Source organism: Rhinatrema bivittatum, chromosome 4, assembly GCF_901001135.1.
Source record: "Rhinatrema bivittatum chromosome 4, aRhiBiv1.1, whole genome shotgun sequence".
Taxonomy (NCBI): Eukaryota; Metazoa; Chordata; class Amphibia; order Gymnophiona; family Rhinatrematidae; genus Rhinatrema; species Rhinatrema bivittatum.
This window is the reverse complement of record NC_042618.1, coordinates 395,136,557-395,161,708: the sequence shown is the minus strand read 5'-3', so window position 1 is coordinate 395,161,708 and position 25,152 is coordinate 395,136,557. Positions and strand designations below refer to the sequence as shown.

General features: G+C 44.8%; 1 protein-coding gene across 1 annotated transcript in view; it reads left to right on the top strand.

Moving 5' to 3' along the window:
* ADAMTS9 (ADAM metallopeptidase with thrombospondin type 1 motif 9) overlaps positions 1-25,152 on the top strand; it is a 366,656-nt gene that overhangs the window by 52,916 nt on the left and 288,588 nt on the right. Inside the window, 1 exon segment of the mRNA XM_029601029.1 lies at positions 20,310-20,596. Coding sequence (XP_029456889.1) covers positions 20,310-20,596 — 287 coding nt within the window.

The following is a 25,152-nucleotide window of genomic DNA, read 5'->3' as shown; positions in this document are numbered from 1 at the left end:
AGGCTGCCAACCTTCCTTCTCCTGCTCTTTCCCAGATCTTAATCCTCATCCTTGCCAATTAGCCAAAATTAACCCTCACTGCTTAGTGCAGGAAGGGAGAAATGGCTACAAATGAAGAAATCTGAGAAGGAAATTGGCAGCAGAATATTTACAACATATCTTTAAAATTCATTGTAAAAGCTTATTTTTATACTAATTCTGAAAAAAATACAGGGATGAAAGAGTCAACTGGATTAGAGAAATGTATGCCTCACATAGACGTAATCAAAACTGAGCAAGCACGTGACACTAGTGTTTTAACAATCCCAGTTTAATTTAAAACAGCAGTTATCTCTCTGGTCTTGTAATTACATTTCTGGAGGCAATTGTGAGACAAGCTGCAGGGCCTGCAGGTACAGAATGCCCATTGGCCTACAAGTCAATTTTCAAAGGGAAACCCCCAACAGAGTTTCCCTTTGAAAACTTCAGGCTAGCAGAGCAATGTGGGTACTTTGTACCTGCTTTGAAACAGGTGAAAAGCACGAATGCTAAAATACACATTGGGCAATTAAAAACTGAAATGCCAGTGTTTGCTTTCCCACCTCTGACCAAACCCCGGTCCTTTCTCTCCCATGGGTAAAAAGTACGCATGCTATGACCAACGTGCAAATCTTTCCCTACACTGTACAGTATTCTATTTTCATACAAGTAAACACAAGTTTTGAAATTGCCCTTCCCATGTCCTTCAACCTTTCAACCTGTCTTTCCGTTGGCTTCAAGAAGGACACATATTTCAGGCTTCAATTCAACAAACATTTCTGAACTGAATAAATGATCAAAAGATTTGGAGACATTCATTCCTTTTTTTCTCTCACTTTTCAAATAACGAGGATAACGTTGAAAGATCTACGTGCAGCTACATAAACGCGTGTATACGTGGCCGTGTAGAAGAACTCTCGTATTTTATAATTTGTATGCATATATGTGCGCATATTGGGGTAGATTTTCAGAGCCCTGCTCGCCTAAATCCGCCCAAAAACCGGGCGGATTTAGGCGAGCAGGGCCCTGCGCGCCGGGAAGCCTATTTTACATAGGCCTCCCGGCGCGCGCAGAGCCCCGGGACTCGCGTAAGTCCCGGGGTTCTCCGGAGGGGGCGTGTCGGTGGGGGCGGGCCCGGTCGTCGCGGCGTTCCGGGGGCGTGTCGGCAGCGTTTTGGGGGCGGGTACGGGGCGTGGCTACGGCCCGGGGGCGCGGCCGCGCCCTCCGTACCCGCCCCCAGGTCGCGGCCCGGCGCGCAGCAGGCCCGCTGGCGCGCGGGGATTTACGTCTCCCTCCGGGAGGCGTAAATCCCCCGACAAAGGTAAGGGGGGGGTGTAGACAGGGCCGGGCGGGTGGGTTAGGTAGGGGAAGGGAGGGGAAGGTGAGGGCAGGGCAAAGGAAAGTTCCCTCCAAGGCCGCTCCGATTTCGGAGCGGCCTTGGAGGGAACGGGGGGAGGCAGCGCGGCTCGGCGCGCGCAGGCTATACAAAATCGATAGCCTTGCGCGCGCCGATCCAGGATTTTAGTGGATACGCGCGGCTCCGCGCGTATCTACTAAAATCCAGCGTACTTTTGCTTGAGTCTGATGCGCAAGCAAAAGTAGGCTGATCGCGCTTCTTTTAAAATCTACCCCATTATAAAATACATGTATAGAGAAAAGTAAACATGCAGAAGTATGTAAGCTATCTATGTAAATGTTTTTGCATAAATGACTTCGCGTATACATTTGTGCAAATATGTATGATTTTCCTCAGTGCGCGTGAACATCCAGTTCTTCTGGCATGCACAGATTCCAAGGTGGTCCCGCACCCAAGGCAGCCAAATTTTACTACCAGGGGAGCTGATAATCTGGTGTCCTTGGTGGTGACGAATGAGTAAACCTCTTCCCCAATCGGCGAGTCCACAGATTGCTCAGGCAGGCCTGGAGTGACCTACAACTCATTTTAATCGCTTGGCTTCCTATCCCAAGAGGTAAGTACATTGTGGGAACTAGTAAGGTGAGTGGGGTAGGGGGTGGAAGAGTGGGTAGGTGTTAGGATGGGTTAGAGGGGCAGTGGGGGTGGGAGTGGGAGTGTGGGCAGGACATATTAGGGGGGCAATAGGAGGATGGGTAGGTTGGGATGGGGCAATAGAAGATGGTGTGTGTAGAGGTGCTAGGGTGGGTTAGGGGTGCAATGGGAGTCAAGGTGTGAGTAGGGGGTGTTGGGGTGGCTTAGGAGGGCAGTAGGAGAGGTGGGTATGGGCTAGAGGCAATGGGGTGTAGCTATGGGGAAGGATGGGATTGGAGTGAATAGGGGTGGGTTGGAGGCAGTGGGGGTGGGGGTATGGATAGAGGTCTTTGTGGTGGGCTGGGGCAAAGTGAGGTGTAGGTAGGCACTGTTAGGGGTGGGTTGGGGCAATAAGAGTGTGAGTAGGGGTGTTAAGGATGCCTTAGGGGCCAATGGGGTGGAAATGTAGAAAAGGGGCTATTAGAGATGAGTTGGGGCAATGTGAGAGTATGGGTAGGGTTGTTGGGTTGGAGGGCAATAGGGGTGGGGGTTTGGGTAGGGGCTGTTAGGGGAGTGTTGGGGCAATGGGGGATGGGAGTATGGGTAGGGTTTGTTAGGGGTGAGTTATGGGGGCAAAGTGGGAAATGGGTGTGGGCAGGGGTGGTGTGTTAGGGGGGGCCATTGAGGGCTTGTGGTAAGGCAATAGGCATATACGGATGGTGAAATAGTTCATGCCATTAATCTAATATGTGGCAATATTTGTATACTTAAATAGCAAATTGAACGGATTGGGAAAAAAATGGACTGCGTTAGTAAAAGTCATAGATAAGGGAAGGAACAAACTCAGGGTCATGTTTTTGTTTTGGTTGCTGGACCCTATTGCAGAGCTGACCCATCTCCCTGCTCCAAAAGGGACAAAACTTACACCACAAAGCTGAGTGGTATCTGTAATCCCTGATTCTTCCCATTTGAATCATTATGCCTCAGAATGGGGTTGTCTGAAATCCTGAACTCATATGCTATATCTCTCCTGAAACTTGAGTACCTTGGTTGTTCTTAGATTGTCCCTGCTCTGGACTATTTTCTGCTCGGGTGGACAAGCTGCACGACGGGTAGACAAAGAGCCATGATTCAGACTCAAGGCTTCTATAGAAAAAATACAATCATATCATTCTGGAGGTCAGAGAACCAGCAATACTGAACTATTTCTATTTCTCTGTATAGATTGAGAACCTCAAGAAGGGGATCCGAGAGCTGCACCTGAAGGAAGGGGAGTGGCTCGACCAGCTGAATGCCTTGGAAGAAGGAGCATGGAGGTAAGTTAAAAACATGACCATCAGGGACTAGGTGTGTCAATTTCCTGCTTCCATCACTGGTCCCAGTATTGCTCTACCACTGTAGAAGAACCAGTCTCCGCCTACTTCAAGAAATCACCATACACAGTTACTTCATCCTTGCCATGGACAAGCACTATCATGAAGCACTACTTGTTATATATTCACAGATCTAGAACTGAACTCCTTTAACTCGTACCAGGGAAACTCAGTGCTTCCTATCTAAGAAACACCCATAGCCTAATGGCAGCATCGTGGCCTTTGATGGCTTGCAATCTAGTGCACATAACCACACAGACAATAGGACTACATCAAAGCCCCAATCACTAGCTAGCCATCGTGTTTTCTCAGACAGCTTTACAGGACCATCTGTATCTCGGGGAACCTATCTATGGCCTTGTCCAACCATAAGACCTGGGTGTCCCACTGCTAAGAGCACATACCATCGCCTCCACCTCTCCCACTAATCAGTGCCCTCTAACTACATGTATGATGATGCACATCACATCCAGGAGCATATGAGCTGATGGATTGACACACACACTTCTTGCTCAGCTTGTCGGAGAAGGAGGAAAAGGAAGAAGAAGAAGAGCTTCCAGCCCTGCCTGCTGCTGCAGGGGAGCAACAGCCCCCACCAGAACCACCATCAGCAGTGGAACCTGTGGTGGCACAGCAACCATTTCCCCAGCCTTCCTTACAGGAAGTCCAGCGTCATGAGAAACAGCCATCCCTCTTCCCTTCCCCGTAGGGCCTCCTCCCCATTCTGCCCTGGGATCGCGGGATGCTAGTCCTGAGGCTGTCCAGCCATTGCTGGGCAAGGGAAGGGATGTCGTTATTGGGGAGCTCACACCAGATTCAGATTTATACCTCAAGGCTGCAAAGGCTGCTTTGTGGCTGGAGTACCCCTTCCAAAAGGGTACTCCATATGGGTCATGCAGTGCTGAGGATGATGGGGAACTTAGCTGACTTCAGGAGGCTTGTGGAGGTGGTAGAGCGACTCACTCAAGCTCAGGAAGGTTTCACAGCAGCTCAAGCTTATGGCCATGAGGGCCCCCCCCCCCCCGCCCCCTTTCCAATCGTGACCTGGCCTACTAAGGTTCCTGTGCATTTTTCTTTATGTAAATAATTTTGTCCTGGTTTTTCCCATCTGTTCCTTACTTTTATTTCTTGTAAATAGTTTTAAATGTTTTTAGTCATATTATTATTAATATTTTTATAAAAGTTTATACTTATTAACATTTCTGTTTGTGTCTCTCTTTTATTTGATGCTACCATTGGTCAGTTTCCACCACTAGCAAAGCCCCTTGGGGGATAGCTTATTGCCATCACTCTCGCGATACATGTAGAGGTGGCAGACTGGCTTATTCCTGCTATGACCCCCTAGAGGTGATGGAAGGTGCCGATGGCCAAAGATTCAGGACAGTAGTGACCTTGATGTGTACTGGCAAGGAGTGGCCCCTGTGGGTAGAAGAGTACAGGTCCTGCTCTAACTGCTGGCATAGGTGCATATGGTTTCCTTGTTGCATCTGAACCTGCACACCCTTGCTTCTCTGACAGATCCAAAACCTGTACCCTAGTCCTGTATACTGTTTGTAAGGGGAGTCTCCTCCTTGTTCTCTGTTCTCTCTCCCTCCTCGTTGTTGTGCTATGAGTTTCCATAAGCCTATTAGAGTCATTTTGAAGTTAGATTCTCCACCATTCACTCCCACCCCAGTATGGCCCAGTCAGTTCCAGTCATACTCTCTCCCACTCCCCAAGAATGGCCTGGTTAGTCACATTCACTTCCAATCCCTGGCCTGCTGCTATGTCCTCTCATCTGGAGTAGCCAGTCTGCCAAACACGAAATTGAAAAGATTATACAAGTTTGAGCCTGGTGTGTAAAATAGATGTATTAAATCTACTCACGCAATGACATTTACATGTAAGTGGTTTATAAAATAGCAACTCAACACGCAAACCATACCCCAACACCCTCTAAAATGCCTGCTTATTTTGTGCATAGATTTACTTGCAAAGGTGGCTATACACGAATATGTGACCTAGTTAGAAAATAAAGATTGCACGCAAATGCTTTACATATATGCGTTTATATTAATTTTATTCATGTACAATTTTGAAAATTCACCCCATTGTGTGCAAATTGGGTTGGGAGCTGCATGTATCTATTCCATTCAGATCTGCTCATGTGCTTTCTGGTTTGTTTTTTTCACTCTATTGAATTTTGCAAATAAGTGCCAAAAAACAATTTGTTATAGGTATGCACATGAAAAATAATCAATGATATTGATATGAGAAAATTTTCACCACTTCAAATGTGGGTTATAATCTGTTGTATTTCCAGCATGCATTGTGGTGTTATTGATTTTTTTTTCCCTGCCAGATTGTCAAAATAAAAGCTAAGCTGCAAAGAACATGCAGCTAGTAGCCTGGAATCCTGTATAACCAGACCTGATTTGGCTATTTAGTTCGGAGTATTACTAAATAGTCTGGCTTGGTTTATTCAAAGTTAGCCACTTCCCTTCATAAACTGATTAAAGTGAGAGTCATCAAACACCAATGATTTGAGCTTACATTTAAGTGGTGCAAGATCAGTGTCAAAATATTATGGTAAATCTTAAAACTGCAAATGATTTTTTATTTTTCTTTGTTCACAGCTTGACTTCTTGGGTCAGTTATAGCTTGTTTTCTTGCTCTTCGTGTTCTAATTGAAGATTGAGAACATTATGCCATAAACAGTATCTGATTTCTGTTCTGCAGATAGAGGCACGTTAGCATTTCTGTAGTACAAAATAATAAGGAATAAAATTGAAGTCTACTATTGTGATGGACAAATGGAATGCAATATCCAATATCATGCATATCCAGCATAGCTCTCTGCTTCAACGGCAGGGGAGGAAGACCGATACTTCACACATATCCAGCTTAGCTCTCTGCTTCAACGGCAGGGGAGAAAGACATATCCAGCATAGCTCTCTGCTTCAACGGCAGGGGAGGAAGACCGCTACTTCACGCATATCCAGCATAACTCTCTGCTTCAACGGCAGGCGAGGAAGACCAATACTTCACGCATATCCAGCATAGCTCTCTGCTTCAACGGCAGGGGAGAAAGACATATCCAGCATAGCTCTCTGCTTCAATGGCAGGGGAGAAGGGCCGCTACTTCACGCATATCCAGCATAGCTCTCTGCTTCAACGGCAGGGGGAATGAAGAAAAGTGGATCTATATACAGACAACAACCAACAAGGACTGAATTACATAGTCTGGGTAAACAAATAAGCATGGGTGTAGCTTGCTTATTGCGGCGGTTACTACCCCTAACTAAGCTAGATATTTCACTTAGATGCAGTTCCAACACTGCTCTCTACATTAATGGTGGGGGTGGAAGGGAAATAGAACCAAAAAGTTACTAAGAGCCAAGAGAAACAGATAAGTATGAGAATAAAAAAAGAAAAAAGTGCGAAGCTTGCTGGGCAGACTGGATGGGCCGTTTGGTCTTCTTCTGCCGTCATTTCTATGTTTCTATGTTTCAATCCTTAGTGCATAATAAGGAATAAAATTGAAGTCTACTATTGTGATGGACAAATGGAATGCAATTCATAGTGCAGCATGGAGGCAATCTTCAGCCTTACCGCATTGGACCATACCTGTGTACTTTTGCTTCGAAACTTGCTGCAGGTAAAAAGTGAACGCGATTACTTGCACATACTTTTTTCTGGGAGTAGAGTGTTGCTAGAAAAGTGTGCGTGAAGATTGGTGAATGCTGTCAGCATGCACACTTTTCCTCCCCTGACTTGAACCTGCCCCCGGAAATGCTTCCTCTCTATACGGCAGAAAGTCCATGTGTTGTTCTGCAATGTGTGGCCTTTAGCCACGTAGCGAGTAGACAGTATTCAGAAGGCCAATTTAATGTGGGAAAGCTGCGTCAAGCACTTTGGAAATTGACCTCCATGAAGGCAGTTTCATAATTTCACAAGTAAATGGCTGTTGAGATTAAAGGGAGTTCTAAAAATTTCCTATCCACTCTCCTTGCAAGTCCAACATGTCTTCCACCTGCACAGCCTACCTACTCATATTCTATCTGATTGAGGAGTGCAGTTCACTGCCTGCTTCTGGAAAAGCCTTTGCAAAATGTTTGGGATGCTCTTGGACTTTACTTTTGCACATGATCCGCAAAGCAATGGCCAGACAGAGAGAATCAACCAGGTCTTTAAAGAATTCCTGCGAGCCTACATTAATGAACATCAGGATGACTGGGCTTGCTTCTTCCCTGGGCAGAGTTTTGCCACAATAACCATTTGGGAAGTTTGTCTGATTCATCACCCTTCCAGATTGTGTGTGGCAGATATCCACAGGCAACACACCTCATCCCGGTGTCAGTCCCCTGCCCTGCGTCAGGTCCTTACCGGGGCTGCCAACAGATTTAAGAAGCAAGTGGACAAAAGGCACCAGCTGGCACCACAATTTAAGCCCAAGGAATTGGTTTGGCTAAGTACCTGCAATCTTTTGTCTCAAGACTCCCTTGGCCAAATTTTCACCATGATTCGTGGGACCATTTCCTATTATTCATCAGGTGGGACTGGTGGCTTATCAGCTAAAACTTCCACCACACATGATCCATATCATGTAGAAAAGTGCATTCGTTTTTCCCGAATTAGACAATTTCAACAAAATTGTCTAATTCATCATGGTTCGGAGGCGACGAAAAACGAACAGAATTTTCCAAACTTTCGGAAAAATTCGTAGTTTGTGTTAGCGCGCGCTAACTCCCGTTAGCGCGTGCTAACATGAAAATTGGGGGCCCACAAAAAAAAAAAAACAATGCAGGAAAAACAAAATTTCCCACGAGGGCCCAAAAACGAAGCCCGAACTGAAAAATAACCCCAATGCACATCTCTAATATCATGTTCCATGTCTTCCTTCTCAAGCCAGTACTCTTATCATGGCCCTCACAACCCCCTCTAAAACCTGTGAAGGTGGTTTCTGAAGAGTGAATATGAGATCTAGGTGATCCTTGACTCCAGGAGTGTTCAAACTAAACTGCAATACCTTACATCATGGAAGAGCTTGGGCCCCAAGGAGAACTCATGTGAGCCTCCTTCTATTCTTCAAGCTTCTTGACTTGAAAAGGAGTTCCATCTATACTGTCTCCAGAAGCCTAAGCCAACCGTGGTAAGATTCTGTGACTGGCTGCAAAATCCTGCCATGGCTGAGACACCAGCATCTGCTGTCTTCCCCCCTCTGCTGGTATGGCCCCTAGGTGCTCGCTGATCTTTGAAGACCCCGCAGCAGGAAAGGCTGGCAGAGGTGCCTCCTGATGACATTACGCAGCGGGGTATTTTAATCCCCAGTGCACTCCTCTCCATGTCTGATAGTTCCCAAGCCTCATTCCGCTGTTCCTGTACCTCATCTTGTTGTTCCATTTCCCACCTGTGTTCCTGCTATCTTGCTTTGCCTAGGTTGTGCCCTTGCTCTGCTCTCTTTGCCCTTCCTTCCTCTGCCTTGCTCTGGTCCTTGGAGTCTTGTTTTGCCTTGTTTTGTCTGTTCTGCTCTATCTTGTATCTTGGTGTCTTGTCTCTGTCTGTCTTGTCTGCTTTGGCCTGATTCCCTGGTTCTGACCCCTTCCTTGGACTTTGACCTCTTTCTTGGATCACTGTCTGCCCTGACCCTTGCCCTGGACTCAGATTTCATCTGCTCATTTTCTGCCCTGACCCTTGGCCTGGACCTGGAAATCGTTTGCTCAATGCCTGCCTGTTGAGAAACAACTGGGAGTACAAAAAGGAGGCTCAACTCTGGCTGGTTCCAGGCAAACAAACACTTTATTTACAGGTGAAAAGAAAAGTACACTTACCTCAGCAGTCTCTAAACCATCAAATATATGTAATTCTGGCATAGGCTAGCTTTGTGCTTTCTCGCTGGCGCCTCCCCAGCCTTCTGCACCTTGCCTTATTATTCAAGGCTGTAGGTGCCCTCCCTGTCCAAGAATCCCTTGCTGTGATAGCTCTTAAAGAAGACCGGGTGAGATAGCTATGGCTGGTCTTTAAGATGTCTGACAGAGTTTCTTATACACTCCCTCACAACACTATATTAAACTAGTAGAGACCAATTCTAATTTAGCTGGAAGCCCAAAAGAGCAAGAGGAAACTGCCAGGCACCCCCAAAAAATGTAATACTGCCTTACTTTCGAAATACTAATAGGCTCATAGAGGTCACTATTCAGAACCACTTAGCCATGTAAGTAAGGACTTATAGGCAGTGGAAAGGGGGCTGCCCAAAGGGCCATAGCCCTCCAAAATTCAGGCTGCCAGCAACATCGACTGCTCCCCCCTGCCCTTCTAAATTTCCGAGCATATCTAGAAGCCTGTATTGTTTGATACTTTATGAGGAATGGTGATGTTTCTGTTTTAGTAATTTCTAGAGGCAAATATTGAGTGAACTCATAAACAATTGAGTGATATTTTTGATTTGTTGATGTTTCTGTTTTTCCATTGGTGCCCTGCGAACAGAGTCTGGCTTATTGCGGTTTCCGGTCCAGTTTTTGTCTGCACGTTTCTATTTGTACTTTATGGTCTCTTTATTCTGTATTTGGAGAGGGTCTGAATGTGCTCTGCATTAGTGACCGAGGTGAGGTATTCTGCTACTGTGTAGTTTCTGTTTAGCAATTTATAGCAATCTGATTTGTTCTGTTTTCCTAATAATATGTGTATTGGTGTTTTAAGGCCTGGAGTAATATTTGCAGTGTTGCATTTTCATGGGTCAAGTTCTTTGTTTGAATGCTGGCAGGTAGTGTTGTTTTGGTATGGGAAGTTTAGTAATCTATAATTGTAGTTCAGTTTACTTATGGGTTTTTGAGGCCAAGAGCCAAACTCAGCCCTCTTTACAATATGGATTCCAAGTGTCTTTTGTAGGGTTTACCCATTAGCACCATAGCAGTGTATGTAAATATACTATATATGTTGTTGTAAGTGATAATGTTACCTCAGAAGACTGTACTTTGAATATCCTTTTTCATGTAAAATCTATTATTATAAATGCATAATTATTGGATGGGGGGCACAAGGCTTAAGCTTCACCTAGGTGCCTAATACCCTGGCATCAACCCTGAGAGAGTTCAGCACACTCAAGTCCTCACCATTCACTACTTCCCACTTCCCCAGGGAGCAAATACTAGGGTGACATATTAAGGTGATTTTCGATGTTCGTTTTAAGCCCAAACAATTAGGGCTGTTTTGATATCTATAGGCCACATTTTCTTGGTTTCTCATTACATCTCTTGGTACTCAATGATCTTCTCTCCATACATAATACAGAATAGTTGTTTAATACTGCCACTTCTATTAGTAATACTGTTTTTCTCAGGGGCAGTCTATGCCTGCTTGCAAATAGAAAGAAGACCCAAGTGGTTTTCTAGCATCAAGTATTTTATTGGTAAGACTGGGAATGAATACTTCTAATCTATGATTTATGCAAAGAATATACATAAGAAAGAATGGCATTAACTGTAAATGTAAAGTAAGAAATTGGCAATGGGGACTGAGCTGTGTTGGAATTGGGGTGGAGCTAGGGGTGGAGCTTGACTTTGTTGCGTCAGAGGTGGACCCTTGAACCAAGGTGGGGTTGATGCAACCCGTAGGTGAGGACCTACAGGTCCCCACCGTCAGCAGGTGAAGTGGGCTGAAGGTAGAGGCCGCTGGAGTTTCACCTATACTAGCCCTCGTTCCCCACGGGTTGAGCCTTTGGGTGCCGGGGCCGGCAGGACTTAGGTGGGCCTCTAGGTTGGTTTAACAAGATAGGTTGGTTCAGCCCAGAGACAGCAGCCGGTAGGTGGTGTAGTCCTATCCTGGACTGGGTACGGTACTGGAACTCGAGCGCCAATGAAACGCAGTTTAGCTGGGGGTGCTCGAGCAAAGGTAGGCCAGAGCCTAAGTCCATGTCCAGGAAGTAGGCTAGAGGATCAGGCTTGGATCAGGCTTGGATCAGGGCCGGCGGCAAAGCGGAAATCATGGCAAGCAATGCTGAGTTCAGATCTCGGAGAAAGTCAATAACGTTAGTCAATCAAGGCAATGGTCTGATCTCGGAGAAGTCAATAGCATACTCAGGAGTAGCAGAGGTCTGGGTCTGTAGCGTAGTCAGGCGTAGCAGAGGTTTGGGTCTGGAGATAGGCTGTAGCGTAGTCAAACAAAGCAAAGTCGATATCCGTAGAGTCAGTCCAACACATAGACAGGGCAGGAACGAAAAGACAGGAACCGGTAACAACGGAAATCAGGAACGAAGAATAGAGAGGATTCTCTAGTAGCAACAAGTACTCGGATAGAGAGGAGACCTATTGCAAAGGCAACACTATGAAGCGAGGCCTGAGCTTAAATACATTGAAAAGTTTGACGTCATCATCTGGGGCTGCAGCCAGGTTCCCGCTGCAGGCCCTTCATAAGGATCAGAGATGAGCGCGCGTCTAGGGAGGGGTGCGGCGCAGGTAGTGGTGTCTCTCTGCAGACCACGGAGAGGCCCAATGAGCAATGGCATCTTGAGCGGCAGTACTGGGGACCAAGGCAGAGCCAGAGGCACCGGGGGCGACCCGAGGTTGGAGCCGGCAGCCCACCGCCACTAGCGAGGAGGAACCAGGAGCTGGAGTCTGTGTGAGATGGTGAGGGGGCCACGGGTCTGCCACGGATGGCACATGTAACAGTACCCCCCCTTTACGCCCCCCTCTTGGATGTCGGGGTTTGCCTGGATGGGCACAATGGTAATTCAGGAGGAGAGTTTTGTCCAGGATGTTCTGAGCTGGTTCCCCACGAGTTCTCTTCGGGTCCGTAACCCTCCCAGGAAAGGAGATATTCCCACCAGTGGCCCCTACGGCGGACATCTAGGACTTCGTGTACCTTGTACTTCGTATCGGTTTCCACCATCAATGTGGGTGGCTCAGGGCTTTCCAGGCAGGTCAAGATAGAATCACAGATTTTAAGAGCGATAAATGAAATGTATTTCCAGCGAAGGAGGCAGCCGAAGCTGGTATGTAACGGGTCCAATGCGTCGGATAACAGAGAAGGGACCGATATATCTAGGGGAGAATCTCTGGCACGGTATTCGAAGTCGGATATACCGAGTACTTAACCAGACTTTCTGGCCCGGGAGGAATTCAGGAACCGAGTAACGTTGACTATCAGCAATTCTCTTGGCCCGGGAAGCGGCCTGACGCAAGCAGAGATTTGTCTGCTCCCATAACGTCTTAAGGGCATCCGCAGTAGCCTGTGCCACAGGGGACGGCACTGATAGAGGTATGGGCAATGGTGGTCGTGGTTGTTTCCCATAGACAACTGAGAATGGTGGTGTTCTAGTAGCAGTGGCAATGTGAGAGTTGTGAGAAAACTCTGCCTAGGATAGAAGGTCAGACCAATTGTCTTGTCGGTCATTGATGTAAGCGCGCAGGAAGGCCTTCAAGGAGCAATTCATTCGCTCAGCTTGCCTGTTGGCTTGGGGATGATAGGCGGTCGTTAAGCTGATGTTAATACCGAATTTTTGGCAGAAGGCGCACCAGTACTGGGCAACAAATTGAGGACCTCTGTCAGAAACAATGTCCTTGGGTAGGCCATGCAGTCTAAAGACATGATGGAAAAATAAATGTGCTAGCTCTGGATCAGATGGTAGGCCTGGCAGAGGAACGAAATGGGCCATTTTTGAAAAAAGATCTATGGTTACCCATATTACGGTTTGACCCTTTGAAGGCGGCAAATCCACGATGAAATCCGTAGACAAGTGAGTCCACAGTTCTTCAGGTCCTGGAAGTGGTTGAAGAAGACCCTAGGGGGTTTTGCTGTGCACAGATGTTACAGGATTTGATGTACGCTTTCACGTCAGAGACCATAGTGGGCCACCTGAAGAACCGCTGGAGCAGTGCTAACATTCGTGCTCGTCCTGGGTGACCAGCGAATTTAGAATCATGTGCCCAACGGAGAACTCTTTCTCGGAGTCTTCAGGGCATGACAGTCTTTCCAGCAGGAACTGGATGAGTTGCAGGTAAACTAATACAGGCCGGGTCTATAATATGAGTAGGTTCTTCCGGAGTGTCTTCAGGCTCGAAGGATCGAGACAGGGCATCTGCCCAGAGATTTTTGTCCGCTGGGTGATAGTGAAGTTCAAAATCAAATCTGGAGAAAAACAGGGCCCATCGGGCTTGACGGGCATTGAGACGTTGTGCTTGACTCAAAAGTTCCAGATTCTTATGATCGGTGAACACAGTGAATTTTTGTGTGTGCCCTCTAGCCACAGGCACCATTCTTCAAGAGCCAGTTTTATGGCAAGCAGCTCACGATCCCTGATGCTGTAATTTTGCTCTGCAGATGAAAATTTACGGGAATAGAAAGAACAGGGAACTATGGTGCCAGAAGTGGTACGTTGACTCAGGAGTGCCCCAGCCCCAATGTCGGAAGCATCAACTTCCACTAGGAAAGGACGATTTGGGTCGGGATGGTGAAGACAGGATCCTTTCTGGAAGGCTTCCTTCAGAAGGCTGTAATGGCCTCAGGGGGCCAATTTCGCGTGTCTTGACCTTTACAAGTTAAGGCCATCAATAGAGCAGCCAGGGTAGAATAATGTGGAATGAAATGACGATAGTAGTTGAGGAATCCCAAAAAGCGCTGGAACGCCTTGAGGCCAACCGGCTGTGGCCAATCCCGGATTCCCTTTAGTTTAGCTGGATCCATAGAGAACCCTTGCCTTGAGATGATATAACCCAGGAAAGGTAGGCTAGATTTCTCGAACAAGCATTTGTCCAATTTCACAAACAGATGGTTCTCATGAAGGCGCTGAAGAACAGTTCAGACATCAGCATGATGGGAATCAAGGTCTTTGGAAAAGACGAGGATATCGTCCAGATAAGCCACGACTTTGGTGTATAGTAGATCTCTGAAGATTTTGTTCATTCATTGGAATACTGCGGGCGCATTACATAAGAACATAAGAAATTGCCATGCTGGGTCAGACCAAGGGTCCATCAAGCCCAACATCCTGTTTCCAACAGAGGCCAAAAACCAGGCCACAAGAACCTGGCAATTACCCAAACACTAAGAAGAACCCATGCTACTGATGCAATTAATAGCAGTGGCTATTCCCTAAGTATAATTGATTAATAGCCATTAATGGACTTCTCCTCCAAGAACTTATCCAAACCTTTTTTGAACCCAGCTACATTAACTGCACTAACCACCTCCTCTGGCAACAAATTCCAGAGCTTTATTGTGCGTTGAGTGAAAAAGAATTTTCTCTGATTAGTCTTAAATGTGTTACTTGCTAACTTCTTGGAATGCCCCCTAGTCCTTCTATTATTCGAAAGTGTAAATAACCGAGTCACATCTACTCGTTCAAGACCTCTCATGATCTTAAAGACCTCTATCATATCCCCCCTCAGCTGTCTCTTCTCCAAGCTGAACAGCCCTAACCTCTTCAACCTTTCCTCATAGGGGAGCTGTTCCATCCCCTTTATCATTTTGGTAGCCCTTCTCTGTACCTTCTCCATCGCAACTATATCTTTTTTGAGATGCGGCGACCAGAATTGTACACAGTATTCAAGGTGCGGTCTCACCATGGAGCGATACAGAGGCATTATGACATTTTCCGTTCTATTAACCATTCCCTTCTTAATAATTCCTAACATTCTATTTGCTTTTTTGACTGCTGCAGCACACTGAGCCAACGATTTTAAAGTATTATCCACTATGATGCCTAGATTTTTCTCCTGGGTGGTAGCTCCCAATATGGAACCTAACATCGTGTAACTACAGCAAGGGTTATTTTTCCCTATATGCAACACCTTGCATTTGTCCACATTAAATTTCATCTGCCATTTGGATGCCCAATCCTCCAGTCTTGCAAGGTCCTCCTGTAATGAATCACAGTCTGCCTGTGATTTAACTACTCTGAATACTTTTGTATCAACCGCAAATTTGATAACCTCACTCGTCGTATTCCTTTCCAGATCATTTATATATATATTGAAAAGCACCGGTCCAAGTACAGATCCCTGAGGCACTCCACTGTTTACCCTTTTCCACTGAGAAAATTGACCATTTAATCCTACTCTCTGTTTCCGGTCTTTTAACCAGTTTGTAATCCACGAAAGGATATTGCCTCCTATCCCATGACTTTTTAGTTTTCGTAGAAGCCTCTCATGAGGGACTTTGTCAAACGCCTTCTGAAAATCCAAATACACTACATCTACCGGTTCACCTTTATCCACATGTTTATTAACCCCTTCAAAAAAATGAATCAGATTTGTTAGGCAAGACTTCCCTTGGGTAAATCCATGTTGACTGTGTCCCATTAAATCATGTCTTTCTATATGCTCTACGATTTTGATCTTGAGAATAGTTTCCACTATTTTTCCCAGCACTGAAGTCAGGCTCACTGGTCTATAGTTACCCGGATCGCCCCTGGAGCCTTTTTTAAATATTGGGGTTACATTGGCCTCCCTCCAGTCTTCAGGTACAATGGATGATTTTAATGATAGGTTACAAATTTTAACTAATAGATCAGAAATTTCATTTTTGAGTTCCTTCAGAACCCTAGGATGCATACCATCCGGTCCAGGTGATTTGCTACTCTTTAGTTTGTCAATCTGGCCTACCCCATCTTCCAGGTTCACAGTGATTTCGTTCAGTTCGTCTGAGTCATCACCCCTGAAAACCATCTCCTGAACTGGTATCTCCCCAACATCCTCATTAGTAAACACGGAGGCAAAGAATTCATTTAGTCTTTCTGCAATGGCCTTATCTTCCCTAAGAGCCCCTTTAACCCCTCTGTCATCTAATGGTCCAACCGACTCCCTCACAGGTTTCTTGCTTTGGATATATTTTAAAAAGTTTTTATTATGAGTTTTTGCCTCTATGGCCAACTTCATTTCAAATTCTCTCTTCAATGTTTTACACTTACCTTGACAATGCTTATGTTTTATCCTATTTTCTTCAGATGGATCCTTCTTCCAATTTTTGAAGGATTTTTTTTGGCTAAAATAGCCTCTTTCACCTCACCTTTTAACCATGACGGTAATCGTTTTGCCTTCCTTCCACCTTTCTTAATGCGCGGAATACGCATGGACTGCGCCTCTAGGATTGTATTTTTAAACAATGTCCAAAGGCCGAAGGGCATCACCAAGTATTCATAGTGCCCATCCCAGATGTTAAAGGCAGTTTTCCAAATGTCGTCAGGATGGACTCTTACCAGGTTATACGCTCCGCGTAGATCCAGTTTTGTGAATATGGAAGCACCCTGGTGGCGATCAAATAATTTAGAAATGAATGGCAAGGGATATTTATCCTTATGGGTGATGGCGTTTAGGCCACGGTAGTTAATACACGGCCTGAGTGACCCATCTTCTTGGTCACAAAAAAGAATCCCGCCCCAGCGGGAGAAGCAGATAGGCAGATGAATCCCTTCGCGAGATTTTCTTGGATATTTTCTGTCATCACCTTCGTCTTGGGCAGAGACAGAGGGTAGGTGCGTCCTCGAGGTGTGGTTCCTGGAAGGAGATCGATTGGACAATCGAACCTTCGAAGAGGTGGAAGGAGGTCAGCTTTTTGCTTGGAGAACACGTCCTCAAAGGCTGCATAGGGAGCAGGTATGCCTGAGGGCGTAGTAGCCAGAGGAACCACGGATGGCAGTATCACTTTCTGGAGACAGGACTGGTGGCAGGTGGGACCCCATTCCACCAGGTGCAACGAACCCCAGTTGAATTGGGGAGAATGCTTCTGTAGCCAAGGGAGTCCAAGAACTACGGGATGGATGGATTTCTCCAACACTAGCAATTCGAGTTCCTCGGTGTGTAAGGCACCAGTGCATAACTGGACAGGTTCCGTAGTCAGGGAAATTCGGCCGGGTAACAGCTCACCATAGATAGAAGCAATACATAGAGAAGTTTCAAGCAAGCGGGTCTTTATGCCCAAAAGCTGAAAAAGATCCTTGAGAATGAAATTACCTCCTGTTCTGGAATCTACCAGAGCAAGAACCGGAAAAGACCAGGAATCCCAGATCAGAGTAATGGGTATAGATAACTGAGGGGCCGGTTGCCCCCAAGTTCAGGACCTCTACTGAACTCGAGCCAAGGAGTTTCCCGGACAGATAGGGCAAGTCTGTAGATGGTAGCCAGGTGCTCCACAATAGACACAGACCATTTTGTCTCCGCCGGAGGCGCTCTTCCGATGTCAGCTGCCCATGACCCAACTGCATAGGCTCTTCCATCCTGACCACCTTAGTATCACTGCTGAGAGCAGGGTTGGTAATAGGTGGTGAACGGGAATGAACCCACAAAGGCTTCTTGGGCATCCGACTCTCCCGGTGATTCTCTTGGAGACGATGGTCGATTCAGCCTGCCAGGTCTATAAGGTCCTCCAGAGAGGAAGGGAGTTTCCGTGCAGCCAACTCAACTTTCAGCTGCGAGGAGAGTCCATCCAGGTAGATAGCTCGGAGGCAGTCTTCCTGCCAAGCGAGCTCATTATCCAAACTCCAAAATTCGATGGTATAGTCGAAGAGACTTCTTTGACCTTGACGGAGATGTAATAAGCTGGTGCTTGCCACGGCATGTCGCCCAGGATCATCGAAAGTCCATCAAAACACAGCCACAAACTGAGTCAGTTCTTTCAACAAAAAATCTGAGCATTCCCACATGGGGGGAAGCCCAAGCCAGTGCCTTCCCCTCAAGGCGGGATAGGATGAAGGTGACCATTATCAATTCATCCTGAAAGACGGAGGGCTGCAGAGCGAATTGCATATTACATTGATTAATAAACTCTCTGCAGAGTCTGGAGTCACCATTGAAGCGCGGGGGCGCTGGGACTGCCAACAAGGCTCGAGGCATTGCGATGATGGCTGTGGATGAGGAGGAGCTGGAAGAGGAACTGGATTATTAGTGAGCGCATCAAGCCGGGCATGAAGACAATTCATAGAGGAGGCCAAAGCCTCAAGAAACTGCTGCTGTTCTTGTACCTTGGACGCCAGGTAGGCCGGAGCCTAATAAGTCTACGTCCAGGGAGTAGGCTAGAGGAGGCATCAATAACAGGCTTGGATCAAGGCCGGTGGCAAAGCAGAGGTTGTGGCAAGCAATGCTGAGTTCAGATTTCGGAGAAAGTCAATAGCTTTAGTCAATCAAGGCAATGGTGTGATCACGGAGAAGTCAATAGCGTTAGTCAATCAAGGCAATGGTCTGATCACGGAGAAATCAATATCGCAGTCAGGTGTAGCAGAGGTCTGGGTCTGGAGATAGGCTGTAGCATAGTCAGGCGTAGCGGAAGTCTGGGTCTGGAGATAGGCTGTAGTGTAGTCAAACAAAGCAAAGTCGATATCCATAGAGTCAGTCCAACACATAGACAGGACAGGAACCGGGAACAATGGAGGTCAGGAACGAAGAATAGAGAGGATTCTTTAGTTGCAACGAGTACTCTGATAGCGAGGAGACCTGTTTCAAAGGCAACACTATGGAGCAAGGCCTGAGCTTAAATACTCTGAAATGTTTGACATCATCATTCAGGGCCGCAGCCAGGTTCCAGTCGTGGGCCCTTCATAAGGATCAGAGACGCGCGCACCTAAGGAGGGGCGCGGCGCGGGTAGTGGCGTCTCTCCACGGACCACGTAGAGAGGCATGACGAGCAATGGCATCTTGAGCTGCAGTACTGGGGACCAAGGTCGGAGTCGGTGGCCCACCGCTGCTAGCGAGGAGGAACCAGGAGCTGGAGTCTGTGTGAGAAGGTGAGGGGGCCGTGCCGTGGGTCTGCTGCGGATGGCACGCGTAACAGATTTCCCTCTCCCCAACCAAAAACGTTCCGCTGCCCCTAAAAGGACTTACCCGGCTAAGTGGTGGTGGTTGAATATCTGGTCATGTTTAGTGGTCACCACTTATTCAAATAAGTATTTCGAATAAGTACGTATCTGAATAAGTGCTGGGCAGGAAATGGACATTTTGGGGAGGAGTTACTTATCCGGCTAGTTTAGCAGGATAAGTGCTGATATTTGGTTAAGTTAACTAGATAAGTTAGACCTGCTCAATAATAGGTCCAAAGTTAGCTAGATAAGACCTATCCAGCTATCTAGCAACTTATTCGGGGTTATTCAGCAGTACAGCTGTGATGCTAAATATCCTGTGTGAGCTAGCTAGATAAGTCTTAACCAGTTAACTCACTTAAAAATCCACTTTTATAGTTTTGTGCAATCCACTGAGCTTTCTCTTGTACATCAATGGTTAAAATCCATGGAGCTTTTTTAATGGACAAAAGCTAGTTCGTAACCTAGAAAGAGTTGTTGGACTCAGTCCAGTTCCCAGTGGGCAGATCTCCATTTCATTACCAAATAACTCATCACAGATGTCACTACTTGACACCTGTTAGTGAGCTAAGCAGGGAAATCTAGGACTGGATTGACATAGACCGTGAATTGCCTGCTCATCTCTCTAGGTTGCTCCTTCCGAAGAAGGTTCAATGCACTTTGACAGGGAAGCACAGGAAGCTTGCAGCATGACTGCCCTTGCTGTAATACTTCTGTGGATAAATTGGAAACTTTGTTTATCACTACTTTCAGTCCAGCATTTTTCTCAAACACTAAATTCACAAAGAAAAGTTTTTAGCTTTTTATAAAAAAAAAAGTCTTATTGTTTATAGATTTAAAATATGCTTTTTCATGTTTCTAACATAAAAAAGCATGGTCACCATGTTAGTCCACTTAGATACATAGAAATAAGGTCATAAACAAGTTGTAGGTGATACCTTGTTATTGGACTAACTTAATACATTTTTAACTAGTTTTTCAGAGTTATACACTTTTCATCAGAAAAGATATCACTTTTGATTTGTTTGTTGACCTTTCTTCCTCGTTTTCCATGAGCTAACTGTCCATATTTTTATTTCTTGAAAGTGAATAAGCATTGGGCAGTGACAGCTCTGATGTTTATAACTTGGTATAATTCATGAATATTTCTTTTTTTTTTTTTTTACAGGGCAAGAAGACCACAGAAGAAAAAACAAGAGAAAAAACAAGACACAACCATGGCAAGAAAGTAGTATATTTTCAGACTTGGAGGTACTGAAACGTAGTGTACTTGAAAACCAATCTTCTACATCTTATAACAAGACTGGTAAAATATATGAAGGCCAAGCCCACAGAAGAACCAAGCGATTTTTGTCATACCCTCGATATGTGGAAGTAATGGTGGTGGCAGACGGCAGAATGGTTGAATATCACGGTTCTAACCTACAGCATTATGTTTTAACATTAATGTCCATAGTAAGTATAAAATCAAGGAGCCTGGTTTCCCATTCACAGATCATTTACTGTATCCTACATTATTGCACAAGGTGCTTTAAGATCCGGGATGACGCCCTATTTTGACTGGGCTCTGTGTTTCAGTAAAGCTTTCCGTTATGTTGTAGGAATGTATTTTAGAAAAATCCATTGTTAATAATAAAACTATGCTGACGTCTTCTGAATTTGTTTTCCATGCCCCCTTCCCTTCCCTCATTTCTTATTTTTTTCTGTTAGCAGCTGGAGTTTACAACCCTCTGTCTCACAGTTATGAGCTCTGAATTACCTTAGCAAATGAAAAGTACAGGGCTGTGTCTTCTACCAGGGTTCGGGTGAGATGATAGAGTAGGAAGTAGAGGATCAAGTGAATAACCAATGAATGTCACAAGAATCTCAAAATGTTATTACAAGCTCCATAGTCCACGTTTGTCTGTGTTTAATGATAAGTGTTAAACCCCTGTTAAACAGCCATTTAACATTTATTAAGATGTTAATTTCTTGCAACTTGAAAGTTTGTACATATTAAATGAATTTGGTAGTTCTAGGAAATGGATCATTACAGTGGTGTTAAGCCATTAGATTTCCCTTCTTACCATACTTGCCATAGATAATTTCTACTAATTAGACATTAATTATGCTAGTTTCATTACTAAAATTAGCTGACATGGGTGATATATAATTAGACATGCATTGTTATCTCACAATCCTTCTGCAAAGGGCTTTGTCAGGAGTTGAAAAGCAGTCAAGAGAGTGAAACTAAGGTTATGATATCTAAATTAAATTCAGTTTATGATTAAAAGTTTCATAATTCACAGTAGCAATATTACACCAGTCCATGATTTTTGATGGCATCATTGTGAAAAATTCAATTTTTTTCTATATTTATAAGAAATTCCTGTGTTATAAATCTGAGCAATCTACCGTCTCTAATGATCGTGCAACATTTCTTTTATTTTCAATTTGTAGTATATTCATTAACATGTGTGTCTGGGAAACCTTGACACCTTGTGGCCACCTCTAACAAAAAGTGCTGTCACCTTGTGGGTATTGCTGGTACTGCAGCCTCTCACATTTCCTGAATTGATAAAAACTGAGTTTATGTTATATAATAGACAGTTTTTGTTTGTCTTGAATATTCATGCACCTATACATGCACATGTGGCTTTAGCTGCATCGGGCTGAGAGGTCATGACATCAGCGTGAGCCGCATTGAAGTCATGACTTATAATGTATAAAGGGGAGATTAAGTGATGCTGATGCAGGTTGTGTCATTGGGGAGGTAGGCTGCACTAATTGCAGCTCAATCAAGTCTAGCAGAGATAGGCTGCATCAGATGTGCCAGCTATGGTGGGGAAAGAATAACACTGATGAGAGCCAATATGTTGGCACATTCATTTTCAGGAGATGTTTGAGTGTGTGGCTGATGTGCTGTATGGGTGGTGGCAGGGGACCCTTGCAGCTGGGGTACAAAAAGAGATCATCAGCGGTTACAGGTTTATGAGAAGTGGTTCAGCTGAGGGAGGATGTTATGGGTTGATTAGGGCTACTGAGCAAAGAGAGAGAGAGGATCAGCTTCAGGGATATGAGAAGTAATCAGCTGGGGGAAAGTGAGAGGATATTGACTCAGTGTATATGTGTGTGTGACAGAGAGAGAGAACATAGAGATCAGAATGGTTGTGTATTTAAGAGGGTATCAGGGTTAGGGAGTGAAAGGACACCGGGGACGGGAGTTGGAAGGGAGAGAAAGAGGATTGGGGGTAGAGAGGGGGAAATGGGGTAGGGATGCGAGGGATAGCAGGACTGGAACATAGGGATACCTTCCTCTTCCCAGTCCTGGCTCCTCTCTCTGCTCCCAATCTGAATCCTCCCCTGACGTTTTCTTCAGTGAAAGAATAACTAGAAATCCTGAATTTACAGGATTACTGCAATAAAGGTATTAATTTGATTGCATATATGTTGCAGGTTTCAGTTAATTATAATATAAGAACATAAGATATGACATATTGGGTCAGACCAAGGGTCCATCAAGCCCAGTATTCTGTTTCCAATAGTGGCAAATCCAAGTCACAAGTACCTGGCAAGTACCCAAACATTAGAGTGATCACAAGCTACTTTGCTTATTAATTACCATCATAGCAGTTTATGGATTTATCCTCTAGGAACTTATCCAAACCTTTTTTAAACCCAGCTACACTAACTGCTGTAACCACATCCTCTGGCAATGAATTCCAGAGCTTAACTATGTGCTGACTGAAAAAGAATTTTCTTCGATTTGTTTTAAATGAGCTAATTGCTAACTTCATGGAGTGCCCCCTGGTCCTTCTATTATTTGAGAGAGTAAATAACAGATTTACTTTAACTTGTTCAAGTCCTTTCATGATTTTGTAGACTTCTGTCATATTCCCCTCAGTCGCCTCTTCTCCAAATTGAACAGCCATAAGAACATAAGAAATTGCCATGCTGGGTCAGACCAAGGGTCCATCAAGCCCAGCATCCTGTTTCCAACAGTGGCCAAACCAGGCCACAAGAAACTGGCAATTATCCAAACACTAAGAAGATCCCATGCTACTGTTGCAATTAATAGCAGTGGCTATTCCCTAAGTAAACTTGATTAATAGCCGTTAATGGACTTCTCCTCCAAGAACTTATCCAAACCTTTTTTGAACCCAGCTACACTAACTGCACTAACCACATCCTCTGGCAACAAATTCCAGAGCTTTATTGTGCATTGAGTGAAAAAGAATTTTCTCCGATTAGTCTTAAATGTGCTACTTGCTAACTTCATGGAATGTCCCCTAGTCCTTCTATTATTCGAAAGTGTAAATAACCGAGTCACATCTACTCGTTCAAGACCTCTCATGATCTTAAAGACCTCTATCATATCCCCCCTCAGCCATCTCTTCTCCAAGCTGAACAGCCTTAACCTCTTTAGCCTTTCCTCATAGGGGAGCTGTTCCGTCCCCTTTATCATTTTGGTTGCCCTAACTTCTTTAGCCTTTCCTCACAGGGCAGCCATTCCATACTCCATATCATTTTGGTTGCCCTTCGCTGCACTTTCTCCAGTGCAGCTATATCCTTTTTGAATTGCGGTGACCAGAACTGCAAATGTTATTCAAGGTGCGGTCTCACCATGGAGCGAATCAGAGGCATTATGACATCCTCCATTTTATTTAGCATTCCCTTCTTAATAATTCCTAACATTCTGTTTGCTTTTTTGATTGCCACAGCACACTAGGCCGACGATTTCAGTGTATTATCCAATATGACGCCTAGATCCTGGGTGGTAACTCCTAAGATAGAACCTAACACTGTGTAACTACAGCAAGGGTTATTTTTCCCTATATGCCTCACTGTGCACTTGTCCACATTAAATTTCATCTGCCATTTGGAAGCCCAATCTTCCAGTCTCACAAGATCATCCTGCAATTCATCACAATTCGCTTGAGATTTAACTACGCTGTATAATTTTGTGTCATCCCCAAATTTGATCACCTCACTCATTGTATCCCTTTCCAGATCATTTATAAATATATAAAAAAGCACCAGTCCAAGTACAGATCCCTGAGGCACTCCACTGTTTACCTTTTCTACTGTGAAAACTGACCATTTAATCCTACTCTCTGTTTCCTGTCTTTTAACTAACTTGCAATCCATAAAAGGACATCACCTCCTATCTCATGACTTTTTAGAAGCCTCTCATGCAGGACTTTGTCGAACGCCTTCTGAAAATCCAAATACACCACATCTACTGGATCACCTTTGTCCACATGTTTATTCACCCCTTCAAAAAAATGTAGAAAATTTGTGAGGCAAGACTTCCCTTGGGTAAATCTGTGCTGGCTGTGTCCCATCAAACCATGCCTATCTAACTGTTTTGTGATTTTATACTTTATAACAGTTTCCACGATTTTTCCCAGCACTGAAGTCAGGCTCACTGGTCTATAGTTTCCTGAATCACCACTGGATTCCTTTTTAAATATAGGAGTTACATTGGCCATCTTCCAATCTTCAGGTACATTGGATGATATTAATGACAGGTTACAAATTTTTACTAATATGTATGAAATTTCATTTTTTAGTTCTTTCAGAACCCTGGGATGTATACCATCCGGTCCAGGTGATTTACTACTCTTTAGTTTGTCAATCAGGCCTACCACATCTTCGAGGTTCACCGTGATTTGGTTCAGTTGATCTGAATCATCACCCATGAAAACCTTCTCCGGAACAGGTATCTCTCCAATATCCTTTTCAGTAAACACTGAAGCAAAGAAATTGTTTAATATTTCCGCAATGGCCTTATCTTCTCTAAGTGTGCTTTTAACTCCTTGATCATCCAACGGGCCAACTGACTCCCTTGCAGGCTTTCTATTTCAGATATATTTTAAAAGGTTTTTGTGAGTTTTTGCCTCTATGGCCAACGTCTTTTCAAATTTTCTCTTAGCCTGTCTTATCAATGTCTTGACTTGCCAGTGCTTATGCTTTATCCTATTTTCTTCTGATGGATCCTTCTTCCAATTTTTGAATGAAGATCTTTTGGC